Source organism: Metopolophium dirhodum, chromosome 1 (genome assembly GCF_019925205.1).
Source record: "Metopolophium dirhodum isolate CAU chromosome 1, ASM1992520v1, whole genome shotgun sequence".
Lineage (NCBI taxonomy): Eukaryota > Metazoa > Arthropoda > Insecta > Hemiptera > Aphididae > Metopolophium > Metopolophium dirhodum.
Window position 1 is genome coordinate 54,694,601 of NC_083560.1, and position 21,104 is coordinate 54,715,704.

At 26.9% G+C, this 21,104-nt stretch overlaps 2 protein-coding genes across 2 annotated transcripts; one reads left to right on the top strand and one right to left on the bottom strand.

Annotated features, from left to right (window-relative positions):
• Positions 1-1,158: 1,158 nt before the first annotated feature.
• LOC132936856 (protein O-glucosyltransferase 2-like) lies at positions 1,159-6,536 on the bottom strand. The gene is made up of 8 exons (XM_061003643.1): positions 6,203-6,536; positions 5,418-5,617; positions 4,871-5,085; positions 4,704-4,781; positions 3,521-3,684; positions 3,196-3,433; positions 2,829-3,128; positions 1,159-1,935 (listed from the first exon to the last, which is right to left on the bottom strand). Exons 1-8 carry the CDS (start codon positions 6,355-6,357, stop codon positions 1,792-1,794), a joined length of 1,494 nt encoding a protein of 497 aa, XP_060859626.1. The 5' UTR covers positions 6,358-6,536; the 3' UTR covers positions 1,159-1,791.
• Positions 6,537-8,410: 1,874 nt separating this feature from the next.
• LOC132935823 (uncharacterized) lies at positions 8,411-17,035 on the top strand. Its single transcript, XM_061002453.1, has 5 exons — positions 8,411-10,073; positions 10,809-11,033; positions 13,819-14,049; positions 15,515-15,784; positions 16,742-17,035. Exons 1-4 carry the CDS (start codon positions 9,954-9,956, stop codon positions 15,779-15,781), a joined length of 843 nt encoding a protein of 280 aa, XP_060858436.1. The 5' UTR covers positions 8,411-9,953; the 3' UTR covers positions 15,782-15,784; positions 16,742-17,035.
• Positions 17,036-21,104: the final 4,069 nt, after the last annotated feature.

Below are 21,104 nucleotides of genomic sequence, written 5' to 3' on the forward strand. Positions count from 1 at the left end.
AACTAGAGAGGCGATATTAGGACTTAGGATTTTAATAGAAAACAAATATCTCGAAATAAAATAACTTACTTACCATTTATAGATATCAAAAAATCTTTCAATAACATTGATTGGCAAATTATGTTTTCAATAATAAAGGAATTGGATTTCGATTTTAAAGACAGGATTATATATTATAACCTCTACAAAAATCAAAACACCGAAATTACAATAAATAATAAGACAGCCAAAACTGGGCAAGTTAGTCATTTTTTTTTAACTAGTTTAAGTTAAGTTACTTTAATAAAAAAAACAAAAGTTAGAATATAAGTTAGTTTCTGAAACTGTCCAAATTTCTGACTTAGTTAGAAGTTAATTAGGTGAAAACAGTAACTTAAGTTAGAGTAGAAGTTAGTTTTTTTTATAGATTAAAAAACCTTTTTGTTGAAATGTAAATAATAAGTTATCTAACTTAAATTATTGATTAAAACTAAAAATTGAATTAAACCCCTCTCTTGACACAACAATGCAATATAGCTGGTGTAGCTTTAATATCTTTTGATATTCAAATAAATGAGTTTAATAATAATACATTATTTTACAATTAACATTCACAATTTCAAAATTATGCAAAACAATGTATACATTACACATATCGGTGTAAACCAACTTTATAATAATACTGTTCAAGTTCAACACAGTATTACGTCAAACCAGTATTCCCGACAGGTTCATTAAGATTAAAGACTGTTTACTTAAGTTAAAATAAATTTTACGTCAAATTTGGTTATCTGTAACTTGGCAGTATAATAGCTAAGATATTTGAAATTAATGTATTTGAGTGAGATATTGTAAATTTCTACAAAAGTTTAAATTATGTTGTGTTTATATTATACACATTCAAGACTTTGACAGTCTACAGTTTTGTATTTACAATACATAATAATATAATATTAGAATTTATAAATAATAATTCTGATTAGGTTTTAATTTGTACAAAACAAATATATTTTAAATATATATTATATGGGGTTCATTTTAGTAAAATATTAACTTAAAATTACTATAAAATGATTTAACTGATCATAAACTACAAAATAATGATGAAAAAAAATAAATTACTTGTCAAGTTAATAGTTATTTTAAAAAGGTAGGTAACTTAGTTAAAAACAACTCAACTTTATTATTTATAACTCTTTAATGCCCAGCCTTGGTAGTAATATACTAATATAGTATAGTATAGTATAGTATAGTGTACAAAAGTCATATAGTATATTATGGTATACAATAGTCATATAGAATAAATAATAGTAAAATCTTATCACTTTCCAATAAATTAAATAATTAAGTAGGCAAGAATACAAAATTAAATCATTACATTTATATAATGAAACTAAAATTAGAGTTATTAAATAAAGTATCTCTTGATTAATTAAACTTAATAAATAATTCAGTACCTATAGTATAATATAAAATTAAAAAAAATAATAACCTATACTGATTCCTTACAAACCATAATAAACTCTTTTAATAAGTAGGCAAGAATAAATATTTAATGAGAATCAATATAATAAATTTAGGAGACTGATTATTAATAAATTGAGATACATAATAAAACTATAAACTACGATCACACATTCAAACAGAATTATTCATCAAACATTTAGTTCCTAATATGGTTATCTGATATACATATTAAATAAGACAAATATAATCCATTTCCAAACATTGTTTTTAAAATGGATAAAAAAACAAATTATACATCAATATTTTTTTACTGTAAAGAAATTAATGATTAATTATGACTTAAATTTAAAGCTCCATCTTAAAATTTGTCATGGAAGGATCAGGTTCAGGTTCACATTCACAAGCTATTTTGTTAGGACTGTTGTGAGTACTTATCACTGCATCCATATTGGGACGGACTTCTACTGAGGTCAAAAATTTGCTGTAGTTCTAGAAAGTAAAAATACATTTTCACCATAATTCATAAAATATTTATAATGTACAACTACAATCCATACAAAATATAATTATAATTAATAAATGAGTGATATTCTTTTTAATCACTAATAAATTAGTAATATACTAATATTATAATAATATAAAACAACAGACAATCTAAACTTAACAAAATTGAACAATCTAAAAATTTTTAATAATCTAGTTATGTTTAAATTTGCTATACATCTCTTGAATAATATTACGGACTTTATCACCATGTTCGGTATAATTTGTGTAGTTAATAATACGTTACCATAATATATTAAATAGTTGAATATTTTCAACTACTTCAGTGTTAAATTTCAAATTCATTATGAAATTATTTTACCTAAGACAAATTTGAAAATTCTGAACATGAATAAAAATTAGAAAATATGCTCAAAATCTCCTTTAAATTCCAAATATATAAGAGAACAGCATACCTTTAAGTTTTATCTTCTTTTTAGAAACATGACATAGTAAATTTGGAATTCGACAGAACCAATGGTGTTTTATTAGCTTATATATTTAAGTGAATTGATTTATTATTAGATATAAAAGTAAGAACATTAACTGTGTTCACATATATTTTTTAAAATACCCATTTTAGTTTTTTAAATGTGCATTTTTAAATTGCAATATTTTACATAACCATAACATTTGCTTTAAAATTAAAATATCGTAGAAAACTGATGAACAAACACACATAATATTTATACATTTAAGTTGGATGAATCAATTCACACTAATATTTAATCTAACAATACATCATTATTTCTGCTGAATGCCAATTTACTATTTTTTATATGTTTGTTATTGTAAGGCGGAGAATATACATGCGGATGTGAATGTCTGCTTAAACTTACTTGAAATAATAGTAGGTAATATCCCAATATGTTATGAGGCGCTAAATGTTCTCTTGCATATTTTTGACCATTTAATGATATCTTTCTTGCTGTCTTGTCATCGCTCATCATAATATCTATCAAATCTAGCAAATCATCTAAATGTCTTTTTATTGGGACATAATGAACCCATGGTATCAGTTCATTGTAAAAATGTTCGTAGTACTCGGATTCTTGTTTGAAAACCAATGAATCGCCCACTAATAGATATGGAAATCGATAAGCAGCTACAGTACCATCAATATTTAATTGGTATTTGTACTAAAAAAAATATATATAATTAGAATCGCATTAAATGGTTTAATATAATAAGTCATAGGAATCATACATCAAAAAATTTAAAGAAAGAAATGGGCTTTTTTCCTGGACCATATTTTTCTTTTAATTCTTTGTAAAAGAAGAAATTTGTTATTGAAGCATTGAGAATGTCTGGATTTATTTTACTAAGTTCCACTAGATTCAACCGATGTTTGCTGGAGTCACGACCCATCCAAAAACCTTTTTCAATTTTTTGCGACCATGGTTTTTCAATGTTACCTTGAACTGACAACATATCTAAGGTCACCCTACAAAGAACATAATATCAATTTAAATATTAACAAATAAATTAATAAAATTAAAAAAAAAAAAAAATTAAAAACAAGTACACTTACCGTCCCATATTTTCAAGTGCCGATTCTGTAATATCATAGGTAGGCATCACAATATCAACAGAATAGTTTGATCCACACCAAGAAAATAAAGGAAATTGTTCTTTGGGTGATGATAAAGGCCAGTCTCCCAAGTTAACAAAAAACTCCAGATCTGGTAAAAACACCTATAAATAATTTATTTTACTAAACTCACGAGGCAGTTATAAAATGGAAGATATAACATTTACTAGGGTATTGAATTATAATTTTGAAAGTTTCTGCCACAAAGCAACATAAAGTTATCTTGAAAACAGTGTTTGGTAGTAACATAGTTACTTTATTGAGTAACATACAGTACGGTAACTTTGTTATATATGTATTGAAATAAAAAAAAAGTAACTACGTTAATTAATTTATAAGAAACTCTGTTAAATTTTTATAAGTTCTGTAAAATAATAATACTTTTAAATTAAATTATCTAAAATAAAAAATGTTAGGTAATACGTAAATGAGCTGAAATTCAGCATTTTTGATATAATCTTTATTTAGGCAGTTTCAAAATATTAAAAGGTTTTCTAATGATTATACTCATGGCTTAAATATACAAAGTTATTGCACATAGCCTATTTTGTTATCAAACAAAATAAAATGATATAATGGTGGTACTATTGCTATAACCTTATATATTTAAACCATGACTGTACTAATGTATCTTCACTCCTTTCAAGCGCTTCTATAGAATGCCTTTTAATGACATGCCATTTTCACAAAAAAACAATCACAATAAAGAGACACACTAACATATAACATTAAAATTAAATAAAGAAAAATATTAACATGTATAAATTACGTTTAAAGTTTTGTAATTTAATGTTATTTTTAGTTTTACGTATTTAGTTTTAAATTAAGTGTTGAAAGTATCATATTAAACTTCTCCTTTTGAGTTAAAAAGTATTTTTACACAATTTTGGTAACAAAATCGTAATCTAGTTGCCTTTTAATTTTATAACAAGTAACGTAACTTAATTACTTTTTAAAAGTAACAAACACTGCTTGAATATAATATCATTTTTTTTTTCCATTTGTATGTAATGATCTTACGTTGCATATATGCTAAAATTTAGTTAAATAAAAAACCTATGATCAATATCCAATTTAAATAATATAATACATTTATTCAAATAGATATTGGAAATTATTTTACCTTTCGATTTAATGACAGTAATAAATTATCCATAAACATCTTAAATCCTGTATATTCTCCATAGCATTTTCGGAATATCTGGAAATATAATTTGAAAGTACCTTATGCATTTATCTTTACAATAATAATTTTAATTATATTAATTCTTTATTCTGAAAAGTACTTACTAAATTATTCTTGACAACATAATGACATACGCTAGTGCTGTGTGGGTGTTGACTATACAATTTAGCCATTTTCCCAAATACGGTTTTAAAATTTACATTTTTAAATTGATTGAGATCATTATTAATTTGTTCGATATTAGTTCTGCATTTAGTATTTGATAGCCATGTATCTATTGATACTTTTGAGCAGTCACATTCGTCTGGATAAATTGGCCCTGTATTATATCACAATATTATTAAAAACATAGGTACTTATTTTCAAAGTTTAAAAACATTATAAATACTTAAATATTACAGTATTTGATTCCCCATAAAGGGATGATTTTTATTTGTAAGAAAATTTATAATCAATAAAATTAAAAATAATATGATAATTTTTAAATGTATTTATAATTTGTTGGTGTCTTAACTATCAAGAAAATAAGTTATTTTATCCATATACTAGTAGCCAATAGTGAAATCAAACTAATATATCTGTCCGTGTATACCTATTTGATGTAAAAAAAATTATGTTGGATACCGCTAAACTATTTTAAATTTAAATTACCTTGGTCAAAATGATCCCAGTACTTTTTTAATGTAATTTTATTTTCAACTAATATGTTGAATTCATAGCAAACTTCATATAATTTGTATCGTACTATAAATGATGCATCTTTTCTATCCAAGATATTTGTCCAAATGCGACAACTATTACCATTTTTTGTTTTACCACTTATTAACACATTAAAGTCTGCAATATTAAATCTGAAACATTTTTAATAACAATAATATTATATTATGTAGGTAAATACTGTATTCTTAGCATGAAACATTATTTATAATGAATAAACATAGTATATTAATATCCTATAGTATAAATGTCCTAGAGCCAGTCTCCCTTCATATATTATTTCAAAACTAAAATTAATTTTAACTATAATCTACTTAATAGGCACAAATAGCCCACATTTTTTGGTGAGAAAATAATCTTGACGATCTAATAAATTTCTATTTTAATAAAATAAGGCATACTTTTTCTGCGAATAAATTTACAACATTAACCAGCTTTGTATATTATGTTTTGTGTTCACTATCTAAGTTGCAGACAAATTAAAATATACAGTAGGTACATGACAAGGACCTAATTTGAGATGACTTGATGGAGTTTTGAAAGGAAACAGTTCCTCTAAAACTCCCTTTTCCAATTTTTTGTGTAAATAATATTCCTGATTATATTTTAATTGTCAATACAAGTAATTTACTAAATTACAGAACTTAATGAATATTAAGTTTGTTGTGTTGTGACTACATGTACGAACATCATGTAAGATCTTGTGAAAAGTGACTTACTTATCTTGGTCGTACTGGACGTAAAAGTAACGAGCTGGTAAAACAATTAATGGGTTGAGACCGGGTCCCCAAATTGTAGTGTTAACGGAATGTATTCCATCAAATTTTAAAACGACAAATAGGAGAATCAACGTAAAGCCACTGACGATACCCATAGTGATGTTCTAGAGGAATTGAATGGACTACCTCTCACACATAATGGATCGACAAAAAATCGGTGAGGATCTGTGTAGTGTGTACTAGTGTAATGTACCCCACGTCCTACGTACGACAATTCAGTGGCGGCTGTAGTAGTTACTAGTTGCTTGCTTGTCGTTCAGCTTTATATTTTTTTTTTTTCAAACTGCCCATGTGATAAAAATGATAACACTATCAGCCGGTCCCGATAGCCGCGGGACCGGGGTAAACCTTAAATCCAAGCACGGTCTATCTTAAGCCGTGAATCCAATGTGGATTGATATTGGATCATAGTACATGGATCATAGTATCTTAGATCCACAGATATATAAAAATACAAATTTATATATCTGTGCTTAGATCATATTATATTACATGATGTCATTGGAGTAAATCGAGTTTGAAATTTGGGTGGCTCAGGTCTACACTTGAAACTTATATGATGCTTTTAAATTATAGTAGTGAAATCATTAGTTTTTGGGGGCTATAGAAACTCTAAGGGGGGCTAAAGCCTCCCCCCTATTTGTGCCTTTGCATGATGTAGGTATAATATTGTCATTTATCATCAGAGCCGCATTTAACGGGGGGCAAGGGGGGGCAATTGCCCCGGGGCGGCAATTTTAAGGTGATTTGAGGGGCGGCAGATTTTTAGAAAATATATCATATTATAATATTATACGTTCTCCGTTACGAATTTCGTATTAAATTATTAAAATAATTATTATTATATTAAAAATATTAATACCAACAATAATTTTATCTATCAACGATTCAATAATAACTAAATGCATCACAGTTGTGTGTCTGTGTTATTTATAGCTTTTAATTTTCGGCGAGTGACTCAATCACATCGAAGAGCTGTCGCCTGTTTGCAGTTGCGGGCAATGCGGGCTGTATGATATAATAATAATCGCAAAAATACGTATTTGACGATCATTTTAGTAATCTTATCATCGACTGTCGTCTGTTGACGACCACAGTCTCGACGCAATTTCGGTAGACAACAGTGTTGTGTTTGTTAAATTTATGTTATTGAATACTATACTATACTATGTCTGGTAAGCGAATTAAATTAAGTGGTGCAGCTTACCAAAAAGCAGCAAAAGAAAAAAGGTGGATAAGTGGAAGTCGCTCTGCTGTACAGTAGGTTACAAGTGGGTCACTGTAATGGATGGTGTTAAATTTGAATTCAATGATATAATATCATTGTATAAGAAAAACGATTCTGAGCGAAAACGGTCAGTCAGCCTATGATATTACCAAGTATATTTGAAGATATTATTGTGAATAAAGTAATTTATATATAACCTATTTACGTGGAGCCTTGTTTTAAATTTTCAATCCTTAGCCATAAAAGTTAAACATTTTATACATTTTTAACTACAAAATAGTTAATAAATTATAAATTTGATAAATGTTGTCAAAATTTGAACTTTAAATGCTTATAAAAAAAATGTTGCCTATGTATTTTTAATATTTTTCAACTGTTATTAGAACGATATATCAGGAGCTTTATATTAAATATTCACACTTTTTTACCCAACAAATAAAATTTTATTGATATTTATAGAAAAAAAAACTAAAAAAATTGAAAACTGACAATGTCTGTAAACAGCTCAAAAAGAGTCAAAATATTTTTAAAATTTTATGGTGTATAGAAAATGCTAATATAAACATTCAATGAATTTTTCAAGTATCTACAGTCATTCGTTTTTTAATTACAATAAAATAAGAAAATTGTTACATGAGAAATCGAGAAAATATCAAATGTTGTAAAAATATAAATTTCAGACGCTCATAAAAATTTAATTTAAGTTTCTTGTAGACATTTTTTTTTTGATATAGGTAGACAAACTTATGAATAATCTTATATTACATTTTCAAATCTTAGATTTAAAAAAAAAAATTTTTATGAATTCTCAACTCAAAATTATTTGCTAATTTTCTTGATTTTTCCGTATTTTGTCAAAATTTGAACTTTAAATGCTTATAAATAAAAACTGTGACTAAAGATTTTTAATTTTTTTCATCTGCCTTTGAAACAATAACCTAGGCGCCTTCTATTAAATTTTCAAGCTTTTTTACTCAACAGATAAAATTGTATTGATATTTATAGAAAAAAAAACTAAAAATTATTTAAATATTTTTCACTTATAGTAGAATCGACTCCTGATGTAACAACACGAGATCAACTCACAGTGTTTATGATAGCGAAAAAAGAGTGGTGAAAATCATATGATATTTTTTTTAAATATATAGAGGCGGCAAATTTTATATTGCCCGGGGCGGCAATTTGGCTTAATGCGGCACTGTTTATCATAGAGTAAAGAATATAATATTATACATAATAGGTAGCCAGGTAGGTATGTATTATTATACATTTATACCATAATATGATCTAAGGGGTAAACTAAAGTATCTACTAGATAATTAAAATTATAAAAAACGAACACAATACATATACCTATAACAAAACAACTTTATTCGTCATTTTTGTATTTAGACATACCTAGGTATTTATTATTACGGTCAAAACTCGGTTAATGGACGTGTCGAGTACAAATATGACTTCAAATCCTTCTAACAATTGCATTGTAGCCGCCGAAATGTCAAATATTTATATTTTCATAATATTTATGGGGTTCCGACGGCTACACAATATACAAAGGCTATACAGCTACAACCTACACCTACAATAACAGATAGGTAGTAGCATTGATTATGAATACCGCTGCTGAAATAGCATCTGCAAATAACTACTTAACAACAGATATGTAACTTTACTGGGCATAATATTCTAGTTTAGCAACCAGTGATTCTTTTTGTAAAAAAGTAATTATTTATGATTAATTGACTTTGATAGTTAAAATTAAAACTAACCTATCCTACTTACTTTTGAAGTCATATGTTTTTTGAACAGTTATCTGCTGATGCTATTTTAGTTGCAGCACCAATTATTTTTTTTTTTTTCGGGAGAGTCGATATTTTTTGAACCGGTCATTAATTGATGTCCCATACCCCGTCTTTTCTTTGTACATAATATTTACCGCAAAACTATTTTTTTTTTAACATTTTAGAAAAAACTTAAAAATTTCCATAATATATTTCGTCAAAATTTAATCTTCAGGCACTCGTATAAAATATTTATGAAATTAGGTACGCTGATTTTTTTTTAATAATTCCCATTTCAAACATTTTTTAAAGGTAAGTTAAAATTACTTAATGTTTTATTTAAGTAATATAAATACATTTTAAGTGACCTTTGTATTGTGTGTTTAAGTGCCATTGTAATATATAGATTAAGTTAACATTTAGGTAAGTAGGTATACCTACTAGTAACTAGTTAAACATCAATATATGATTTCCTGTTTTGTTCCTGTTTTGTTTATGTTAGATATGAAAATTCATAGTTATGTTTTTATAAGATTGCTAATGTATAATAACAATAAACATATTGTTCAAAATTGCATAATAATAATAAATGTAGGTATTTTGACATTTTGGTGTCACATTATAGCTCAATGGACAATATGCTATCACTATATATTATGTAGATATTGCAGTATTGATGTAGATGTCAACTGTGGTCCAGTCACTCTATATTATTTCGAGAGTCAGATGGTCTGTAATCTGTTTTGTATACAACTATCAGTCTATCGATCCGCATAATATAGCAGTTTCAAAAATTTCAGAGGTGATTACTGAACAGCTAAGTACCTAAGTATAATAAATTGGCAACTTTAATAATTTGTAGGTATAATACTGATTAATGATGTAACGTAGGTACCTAGGTAGATACCCATGATATAGATATAATTAAGTTATAATAGTTTCTATAGGTAGGTAACGAGTTTAATTTAATATTATATATGTATGATATATTGCATGCATATACATGCATCTAAATTAGGTATAGTAAATATTATACAATATACATAGATATATCATATATATTCATATATTTAGAAATGTTGTTTTTAATAAATTTTACACGGGATTAAACTATAAATAGGGCACTTACATGGCTACACATCCTTGTACAAGGAGCATATTGAAACGTTTCTATATTCTATAATACATTTTTATTCAAGTAAAATAATAGGTACGCATTTTTCTTTTACCTACTCATGAATAAAAATGTGCCTAAAGCAATATATTGCTATAATAGGTATAACTGTACAAGGGAAAACAATTTAACAAATAATATTTTGTTTACACTTTAAATCATACTTTAAATAGTTAAGCCATTGTAAATCTTATTAGATATAATGTAAAATATAACACATTGTAAAAATCTATATTGATAATATTACTGATAAAAAACCAGTTATATATAAGTACTATAGTCTATAATATAATGTAATATATTATATTAATTGTATTTATGGGTAATAATCAATAATTTTGTTTCCAAAAATAATGTTTTTAGCTTAGAATGCCAGTTACCAAAAATCACTCAAAAGATGATTTATTGGAGACCAGAAAACCAAAATCGTTGACAATAAATGTTAACCGATGTCGCAGTACAACGACTTATAGGGAAGATGATTCCGAAGCTGCAAATCTGGAAATGTGTGAATGTTCATCAGTTCCTCTGCGAATAGAAGAAAATGTTTTATTGAGAAGCATGGCGGTCAATCGAGGAATAATACAAGTGAGTGTTATTGTTATAGGTACTGTAATATTTTTCTAAGTTACTACTAACTAAATTTTAATACAAAAATACGATATATATACAGTTGTACAAATATGCAATATAATAAAATAAATATCATGCCTACTATTGCCTAGGTTTTTAATGTACGTATCTAATGAATAGAACCATTTTAAAAATTAAGGTGGGTAGGTAAACCTACATTATGTAATATTATATTACATTAGTTTTATATTACTAATATACTTTCAAGTCTTTCAACTTACTGGTCACCCATTAAACATTTTACTTAGCCGCTAACATCTCTGCGCGATGTATCATGTATCTATATGTTTTGCCCTTATGGGCTTCATACGATGTTTTGTTTTAATTGTCTCTTTATTACAAAATATGTTCGAAATTCCTAAAATTAATGTACCAACATTGGTGCATTTAGAGCTTACATTTGGAGGGGAGGCTTGTACCAAACACAAAATTCTGAGATTTATTATTTTTCAGAATATTTTTCAATATTTTTTTGGAGGGGAGGAGGTGAGTTGGATTTATGCTAATATATATATTAATTATTAAGCTACTAAATATATATAATCCCATACATATTAAATAGTATTCATACCAGGGACTAGAACCGTAACCTAAATAAAGTACGGGAACCGATAGGTTAAATAGATTCTTTTAGGTTCAAAAATAAAATTATTTTATTTATCATAATTTAATGGTATTACTGTTATGTGTATAAACTATGATCACATGAGTTTTCTAATATTTCTCATACTATTAATTAAACCCGCATTCCAGATAGGTATTTAAAATTATTATACTTTTCGGTATCTAAATTATCTGGAACCGGTACCGAAATTATTTGGAACCGATGGTACCTTTACTTTTTTAAACCAGAACTGAAAGGGAACAGTTATTTTATTATTGGAGAACGGAGAACCAGTACCGGAACCGATACCGATAAATTCAAAAGGCTCCAGTCCCTGATTCATACCAACTACGAACCATACATGGTTCATCGTATTTTAATTTTAATTTATAATGATATAGCCGATATAGGTATTATATTTATATTATAATATACCTACAGTTATAGCCTAGCTAAGTTAGATTAGGTTAGGTTAATACTAGCCAGTATTATGAAAGGGAGAGGGGGTTTAAGTATAATATAAACTTGGTTTATTACAGTTTTCGTATATAAATAATACATTTATTAGGGGAAAAGGACAATGGGTGGTGGGAGGATTAAATACCCAAACCCCCTGGCTACGCCACTGTTAATATAAATGTTTTAGGTAACTTTAATTTAAATTTTAAATAGTCCAAAGAAATATTTTTATTGTTTCAACTTAATAAATTAAGTAGGCATATTATTATTTTATTTTAATACAATAAATTATACAAGGATATTACCGATATTAGAATAAAAAAATGTGGACTAGTAGGTAATCAAACTGTTGTATTTTTTTTTTTATTAGTTAGAATATTAGGTACTCAACAGCACAGATTTTTAGCCTAAGTTGACCTAAGGTTGGTTTAAATTTACTATATAATATACTCTTTAAATTATATTAAAAATTCTTAAATCGTTTGATGAGAAATCATTATTTTGCGCATAAATATCCTTTAAAGTTCGTCGAGTTTTTAATTTCAGACGATTCATATTCATAAAAAATATTTGTTCTATTAAAATCTAATTGTATTTATGATTTTTGTAATCAAAACCTACATGTACCCTTGTATTAATTTTTCAAACCTTAGATATTCATTGAATACTAAACATTAGATGAATTTCTAAATCTATATAGGTATATTATTAAAAAAAACAATATTTTCGCATGTTAGTAGTGGCGTATTTTCGAGGTCCCTATTCTTGACCCCCCCAGAATGGAATAATTTGGAATAAAATAAATATTAATTCATAATTCATATGTATTTTTATAGTATTATACACTTAGGTACTTACTTTTTAGATCCCCCTAAAAAGTTTGAAAATACGACACTGTATGTATAAGTGTAAGCGATCCAAACCCTAGTCGATCGCACTCATAGTACATTAGTACATAATATATGATCCTATACCCAATAATGTGCACCCCGAAAACAATTTTTTTAATTTTACATTCTAAAGAGGACTCATGAAAAACGAATATTATTTTATTTGTGTACAGAGTTGCCAAAATGATTACAAAAAAGAAAACAGTTATTCTAGTTGCACCAATTGGATATATAATTATATATAATTTTAGACTAATATTTTACATATTATATGGCTCTAATAAATATATCTTGGTAAAAAAGTTCCTATCCGCCCATGTACATTTGTCCTCGGCCACGCAAATTTGAAAATTTCCATAGAAAGTATTATAATAATATTTAACCGTGCCACGTGCAAATGTTCGACAAAAACAATTATAAATTGATTAAACTCACATTGTCACATGATTTTGGGACTTTGGGCAGGTACTTTGCATTCTTACAATCATAAACTAAGCAGTATAATTTTCCCGGACATTGAAGAAAACAATGTACTATAAAGTTATCATTTTTATATTTCCCAAATTTCCCTAATTTTCCCGTAACCTGTAGGTAATAATATGCAATGTACTATATACATATTACATATATATAATATACAAGTATATATATAATACATTTTATACATTTATAATAGTTTATATAATATATAATACAGCTTACTGATTATTTTAATATTCTCGTATAATCTTATCTTACTATATAATATTACTGAAAAATAAATAATTCTACTATATTATATGGATAGCAATTTGCCGAGTGGTATAGCAAACAATCTACAATGCCTTTGCCGTATTTAATTGGCATACCATTTGGTTGGCTGTTGCTTGGCACATTTCAATATTATGTGTGTATCGTCATTTTGGGTGACAGTTTCTTAGACCCATGGTATTTCACGTGTGCTTGGATAGTGGAATTAATTTCTACGCTCCCCGTTATTATGATTATCACGATCATCAAATGTGTTTACGTCCAAGTGGTAAGTGTGCAACATTTATTTATGCATTCAAATTATTTCGGTTTAATAAACATTATATTTGTTATGTCAAGGTTGTAAACAGAATGAAATGATTAAAAAGTTACGTTTTAATAATATATAAATTATATAAATTATCTAATAAAATTTTTTGAATTTTTATTATTTTCATTTAAAAAAAGTAAATCTCTGACGAGAACGTATTAATATATTATAGTAGGTACCTATATAGTCTATACTTATATTATAGATTAGATTGATAGATTTATAAATTTTAAAAAAAAAATATGTTTTTTTAAGATTATTTTATTAGGTTAGGTTATAGGTTAACAACTTCAAAAATATATTATGTACGGAGTGATCCATTTAATGAAAGACTCTCATCATAAAAGTCGCCCTGATGCACTGTAAATGTAAGCTGTGTGTATAAAAAAAACTTGATCCACAAATTGATTTTTAGTTTTAAGACTAAGAATTTATAGTAGATTTAAATAATTGTTTAAACTAAAGTAACTATAATAACTAGTGAGTACTGAGTACTGAGCTATACAGTGTGTTCAACGAGAAAGGAAACAAACTATTTATTTTTTCGAATTATTATTGTACACTATTTTTGAGTTTGAATTATTTGAATTTGTTAAGCAATTTTGACTTATAAAGTTTTATAAAAATTTATCTTAAAAATTTACTTATTTACTTATTTGTTTATAGCTTTATTGGTAATATAGGTTATAATCTAATTTGTATTACCCCTTTTTGTTAATAATTTGGTAAAAATAATATAAATGTGCTTTACTTAAGAAATTACACCTGAGTTTTCAAAATATATATATATATATAAAACTACACGGAACATTGTAAACAACAGATACATTTTTAAAAAATAAGATAAATTCAACATGCATAAATTGAAACTTTAACACGTTCTCATATTCTCATGTTTTTAATCATATTTTACTTTAAAATACTAACTATCAGGGTTTTAGCCCCCCAGAAAAATGTCCCTAAATGCGCCTATGGACCTCAGTATGTCAATTTTTAAGATAGAAAAAATTATTTTCAGTGAAGGTAAGACCTAATTAAGAAATATAGTAGGTAGGTAATAAATATTTTCTGATAATATAATAGTTACGTACCTAGTTTTTATCTTTTTCGTTCAAAAAATAATTAATATTTTGCTTGAATAGTAATTTATACAATTCAGTATTAATATCTTATACATTAATTTTTTATACATTTGATAAGACTGATATATTACATTATTACTTGAGTTAGAGCCTAGCCTAGTCTTAATGGATAGGTGCCTAATTAAAACTATCACAGTTTTTAAATTAATTAGTAGGTAATCAATTCAAATCTCATTAAAAACTTATTTTATATTTTTATAAAATTATTTTGATTTACAACAGTGGCAACACAAAGACCTAAGTAAAAAAAAATTAAATATTAATTATAATTGTTATTTTAGGAAATACTGGAACACTGTGAAAAAGTTACATGGATTGGTTTTACATTTTTACTTTTTCAAGGGTTGGCCATTATAATACTTCTGCTTCCAGTTAGCAATTTATTTAAATACATGTTCGGCGATTTTTCACGACCGATAAATTTTTTTATTTATTGGATGATGTTAGCTTTTCCACATATCACAATCTTATGTTTTGCAACATTTGGTTGTTGTTCAAAGGTACATACAGTTAACATACAACCAGTTGGAAATGTCATTAATCATTGAAGGGTAATTTGGTATAATTATTTATAATGATATTATTAATGACGTAACTTAACGTAAATTTAACATAAGTTTTTTTTAAATAATACTTCCCAACCTCCTTACCCAAAAAAATAACCATTTGTACTAAGTACGGCCATGCTATATAGTAAGTACCTACCTATTTAGTGTCTCAGTTGATGTGATTATAAATTATAATGCAGCCATGTAGGTATACCGTGGCTTGTAATTAGGTACTTTAAGTCCTTAAATAGTACCTACTTACGAAGAAATAGCAATAATACTGAAATTGGTTAAAAAATGAATTATAATATGTGTATTAATTATTAGTAGGGCAGAAGACTTGTAGCATTTGCATATTTGTTTTGCACAGTCACAAAATAGCAAAATACGAAACAAATACAGTTCATGCTTTTACAAAGCTATTTATAAAATTTTATTTTGAGTTTTTTTGTTTTTAGGGCTTATTTCTTCCATTTTATACTTTTAGAGGTATATTTTAACTTAATTAATAATTTTATAATTTTATCAATTTTTTACTCCACTGACGTTTTTATTTTAAATAATACAAGCTGTATTATACAACCAAAGCATAAATATTTTTAATTTTTGTCGAATTATATGGTTTTAAATTATCCGCGGGCGGCACGTTTTTCCTAGAAACGCTTGAAGATAGATAAAACGATAAGATTAATTTCCCGTATATTAACTTTATTTTAGATAGATAATTGTTTATAATGTGATGTCATTATGCCGGCATTCAATTTTATTTTTAAAATGCATATTTTGGGTATTCAAATGCATATTTGGTGACTTTTTACGGGTATAAGTCCTTGGCCCTAATTATTAGACATTAATTTGTTTTTAATAAGGAACACGGGTATCCGTGTATATTATAATACAGTACATACCTAGGTATATGCCTATAATTATTTTGGCTATATTTAGTACATTTTTTTTCAGATATTTAGATCGTTTTCACGACATTTCCATTACGCTAATAGCTGGAAAAAGCATGAAACTATAGAAGCACATTTCGAAACAACTGACCGGCAGGCAGCAATAAATAATGATAATAATATTGAACTACAAGAACTTAATTACCATCCTATATTTAGAACTAAATAATACTAAACTACAATTTAATATGTTAGGTACCTATACCTATGTTTTTTTTTATCATAGCAAGCAGATGAGTATTTTTTATTGTAATAATATATAAATATTATATAAAATGTAAATATAGTGAGTATTTAGCCATACTTTAATATTTATTAATTATATATTATTACCTATATTGTAGTACCTACTTTACTAAATCTTCTTAGCCTCCACAACTTCAAACCTATTATTATAATATGTTCCATGTGGCATGGACTATTAGCCTTAGTGTTCATAAAGCTTAACAATTCAGAAACTACTGACTCCAATTTTACTTCATATGCATACTGTATTAGTGTATTACCTGTACCTGTTAAACTTACTTCAAAGTGAAAAAAAATCATCTATATAATATTATACTGTAGGCTGTAGTGTAGGTAGAAGATCGTAGCTAGATATAGTGTATACGGTTAGTGGTACAACCAGGATTTTTTCAAGGAGGGTGTCGGTGTCCGCCAGTGATGTAGGTATATAATGGTTTCTCAAAATCTATTTTTAAATGTATAAAAAATATTGTGTAAATCAAGTTCAAATGGGGGGGGGGGGTGTCCAGACACCCAAAACACCACCCTTGGCTATGTATACGGTAAACATATCTATTACCTATATATTATACGTACGTACAATGGTACAACCTACCTATTACAATTGTATATTGAGTTTCATAAAATTATATTTTCGATCAAATTCTAGTAGAAACCTATACATTGCATTCATATATATAAGTATAACATATTACCTAATGTATTAGGTATATTAATATGTAGAAAACGAATTCGGGTGATTTAAATATGAAATTGGTATACCTACATGGCTACACCTAGAGAACCTTTATATATAATATATATTTATTATCTAGGCTCTCTACCTACACCCCACACAAATGTTGATATTATTACTCTATGGTTGATACCTGCATGTATCTTTAATGTGATCTCCGTACTCCGTTGTATTAAGTAGGTATTGATTATTGTAATGCGAAATTTGGACGACCTATGTTTACATACAACATGAATATTATCATATTTCAAGCAAATAAATGATAGATTAGAATAATATACATCGCTATACATGCAGTACACTTGTACAGTGCACGCGCGTGACGACAATAGGTAGATAATAGTACCTATTATGCAATATTTGTCTTACGTAAGTCATAATGACACTGCGTAGAAACATATAATATTTTATTAAAGTAAATAATATTTATACCAACCAACATACATTATCATATTGATAAATATAATATATATTACCAGTGGCGTAATTAGGAATTTGTCCTGGGAGGGGGGGGACATACATTTTTTTTACACACAAAATATTAAATTTTCAAGTACATTGTGAGTATATAATATAATATATAATATTATGATGGCTCTGGAGGGGGATCTATCCCCCTCATCCCCCCCTTAATTACGCCCCTGTATATTACCACAAATAAGGAGGAGGGTATGGGGCCAATAGGGACTTACTCCCCCAAGGCAAGTCCTCATCAAGTATATATAGTATATAGTAAATAGTATATAGGTACGTCTACTTTATTTATTATTTTTATAATCTGCATTTCAAAAATAAGACAATAAGTAGGTTACCCAATACAGTTTTTAAAATATAATTTTTTTGGAATAAGTTAGTTACCTATACATATTTTTAAATTATGTTTTTGTAAAACTGTATGTATGATAAGTAGGGCAGACTGGGCAGAGGACTTGTAGCATTTGCATATTTGTTTTGCACAGTCACAAATATAGCAGCATACGAAACAAATACGTTTCATGCTTTTACAAAGCTAGTTTTGAAATTTTATTTTGCATATTATAAAAGTATATTTTGAGTTTTTTTTGTTTTTAGAGCATATTTCTTCCATTTTATACTTTTGGAGGTATATTTTAACTTAATTAATAATGTTATCAATCCACTGACGTTTTTGTTATAATTAATACAAGTATACTAGGTACCAAAGCATAAATATTTTTAATTTTTGTCGAATAATATGGTTTTAAATTATCCGCGGCGCACGTTTTTCCTTGAAACACTTGAAGATAGATAAAACGATAAGATTAATTTGCCGTATATTAATTGTATTAATAGATAGATAATTGTTTACAATGTGATGTCATATTTCCGACATTCAATTTTATTTTTAAAATGCATATTTTAGGTAAATTTTTTATTTTGCATATAAATGCATAGGTATTTTAAGTATTCAAATGCATATTTTGTGACTCTTTATGGCTATAAGTCCTCTGCCCTAATGTTAAGTAATATAATTATATAAAGTTAAACAGAGCATACAATCCCGTTCCATAGTAAGTTAGAAGTCTGGGGAAAATGAATGCGCCATATTGTGGGGGACATGGTTAGATAATATAAAAAAACGCTCATAGAAATTAGCAACAATTTTATTTAGTATACCTATTAAGTTTTTTAAACCTTAACCAACCAAACTGATTCATCTACTGCATGTCTGCATTATAACATTTTTAATAGCATCTTTGAGCAATGTAGGTATTACTCGAACCATCCACAATTTTTAGGACTTTGAAAGTTCGAAATTCGAAGAGTTCTAACTTCGAGCCACCTTTGATAATTCGTATCTACCTAGTACATAATATCTGTGAATATATTTTAACAAAAAGTTTTTATAAACCTATATCATCTTCCAAAAAGTTTTTTGATAGGTGACTATTTAGTTATTTTTTTATTCTGTATAGTTTTATAAAATCATAACTTAATAAATATTGTAATTGTAAAATTAGCCACAACTTATTATTCTATTTATAATAATTTGTATAAGGAACTGAGTATTTTTTTTTAACCTTCTAATTTCAATTTTAATCACTCCATATAAAATTTAAAGTTTATTTAAAATTTATACTGATATGAGGTTTGATAATATATTGGTGTTAAATTAATATAACCTTTAGTCTTCACTTTTCAGTAGGTACCTATTAAAAACAAATACTCTCTGCGCACTGGGCATTGGCAACGGTTAGCTGAGGTAAAGACTAGGGATTTTATTTTTTATTACCGATGATTTTGGTAATTCAAAAACAAAATCATTTTAGTATCCAGATTATGGGTAGATAGAATCTAGGATAGATAGATAGTATATAGATAGTATATAGATACTATAGATATTAGATACTATAGATGGACATTTTCTCCCCGACCATTTTTTTTAGTCATAACTTCATATGAAATACATTTTCTCCTCTTGTATAATGCTTATATTATATTATTGTGCGTGCATATTTTACACACGATTAATGTGGATTGTAAAATTTGGCGATTGACTAATGATTATCTTAAAGGACATCTCAAGTCACAAAACTAAATTTTTTATTTTAAGTTTATTGGCGTATTATTGTAGTCAACATAATGAATAACGTTTTGATAAATATCCGAAGTTAAAAAAATGATTATTCAACGAAACAATGACTAATGAGAGTTGACGGATAGCCAGCTGCGTGACGTCATATAGCCGACGACTGAGCAGCCGCCTACGTTTCACGTGTAAAAGTAATTTGATTTACTCAATGATTTTAATAATTTAAATAGTACCTACCTATTTCAGATTTTTTTTTTCATGATACTAATTTCTAAGTATATTGATATGCTTAAGACGACGGTGTAATTTAAATTTTAATGTATCTTGTTGTTGCATAGGTACATATCATTAAAAATTATAATTTAGTAAAATGTTATTGAGTTATCGACTCGCGTTGTATTGCCGTATAATGTTTAAACCAAATTTTACAAAATTCACTATAATAATTTTATTTACTAGAAAAAAACTAGAAAGTATTTCAAAATTATAATCACACTAGTGTCATAAACACAAAAAAAAAACACATAAGGTATATAAAAAATTGTTTAAAAATAGGTATTATATTTAACGATTGAAATCGTTTTGTTAATCTAGACACTTTTGTAAGTAAAACATACGCCGCTTTCCGACTTCGGCTCTATGAAGTCATAATGCATATTTTCAAACGCCTGTATTTCATTAAATAATACAATTAGTGACGTGATGTAAGACCCACACCATATTTCTTAGATAATGATATGCTTTAAATCTAATCAAACTTGTTTTTAGTGTTGTGATGTCCTTTAAGACAACTACCGATAATAGACTGGGATATTATGCCTACTTAGTACTTAG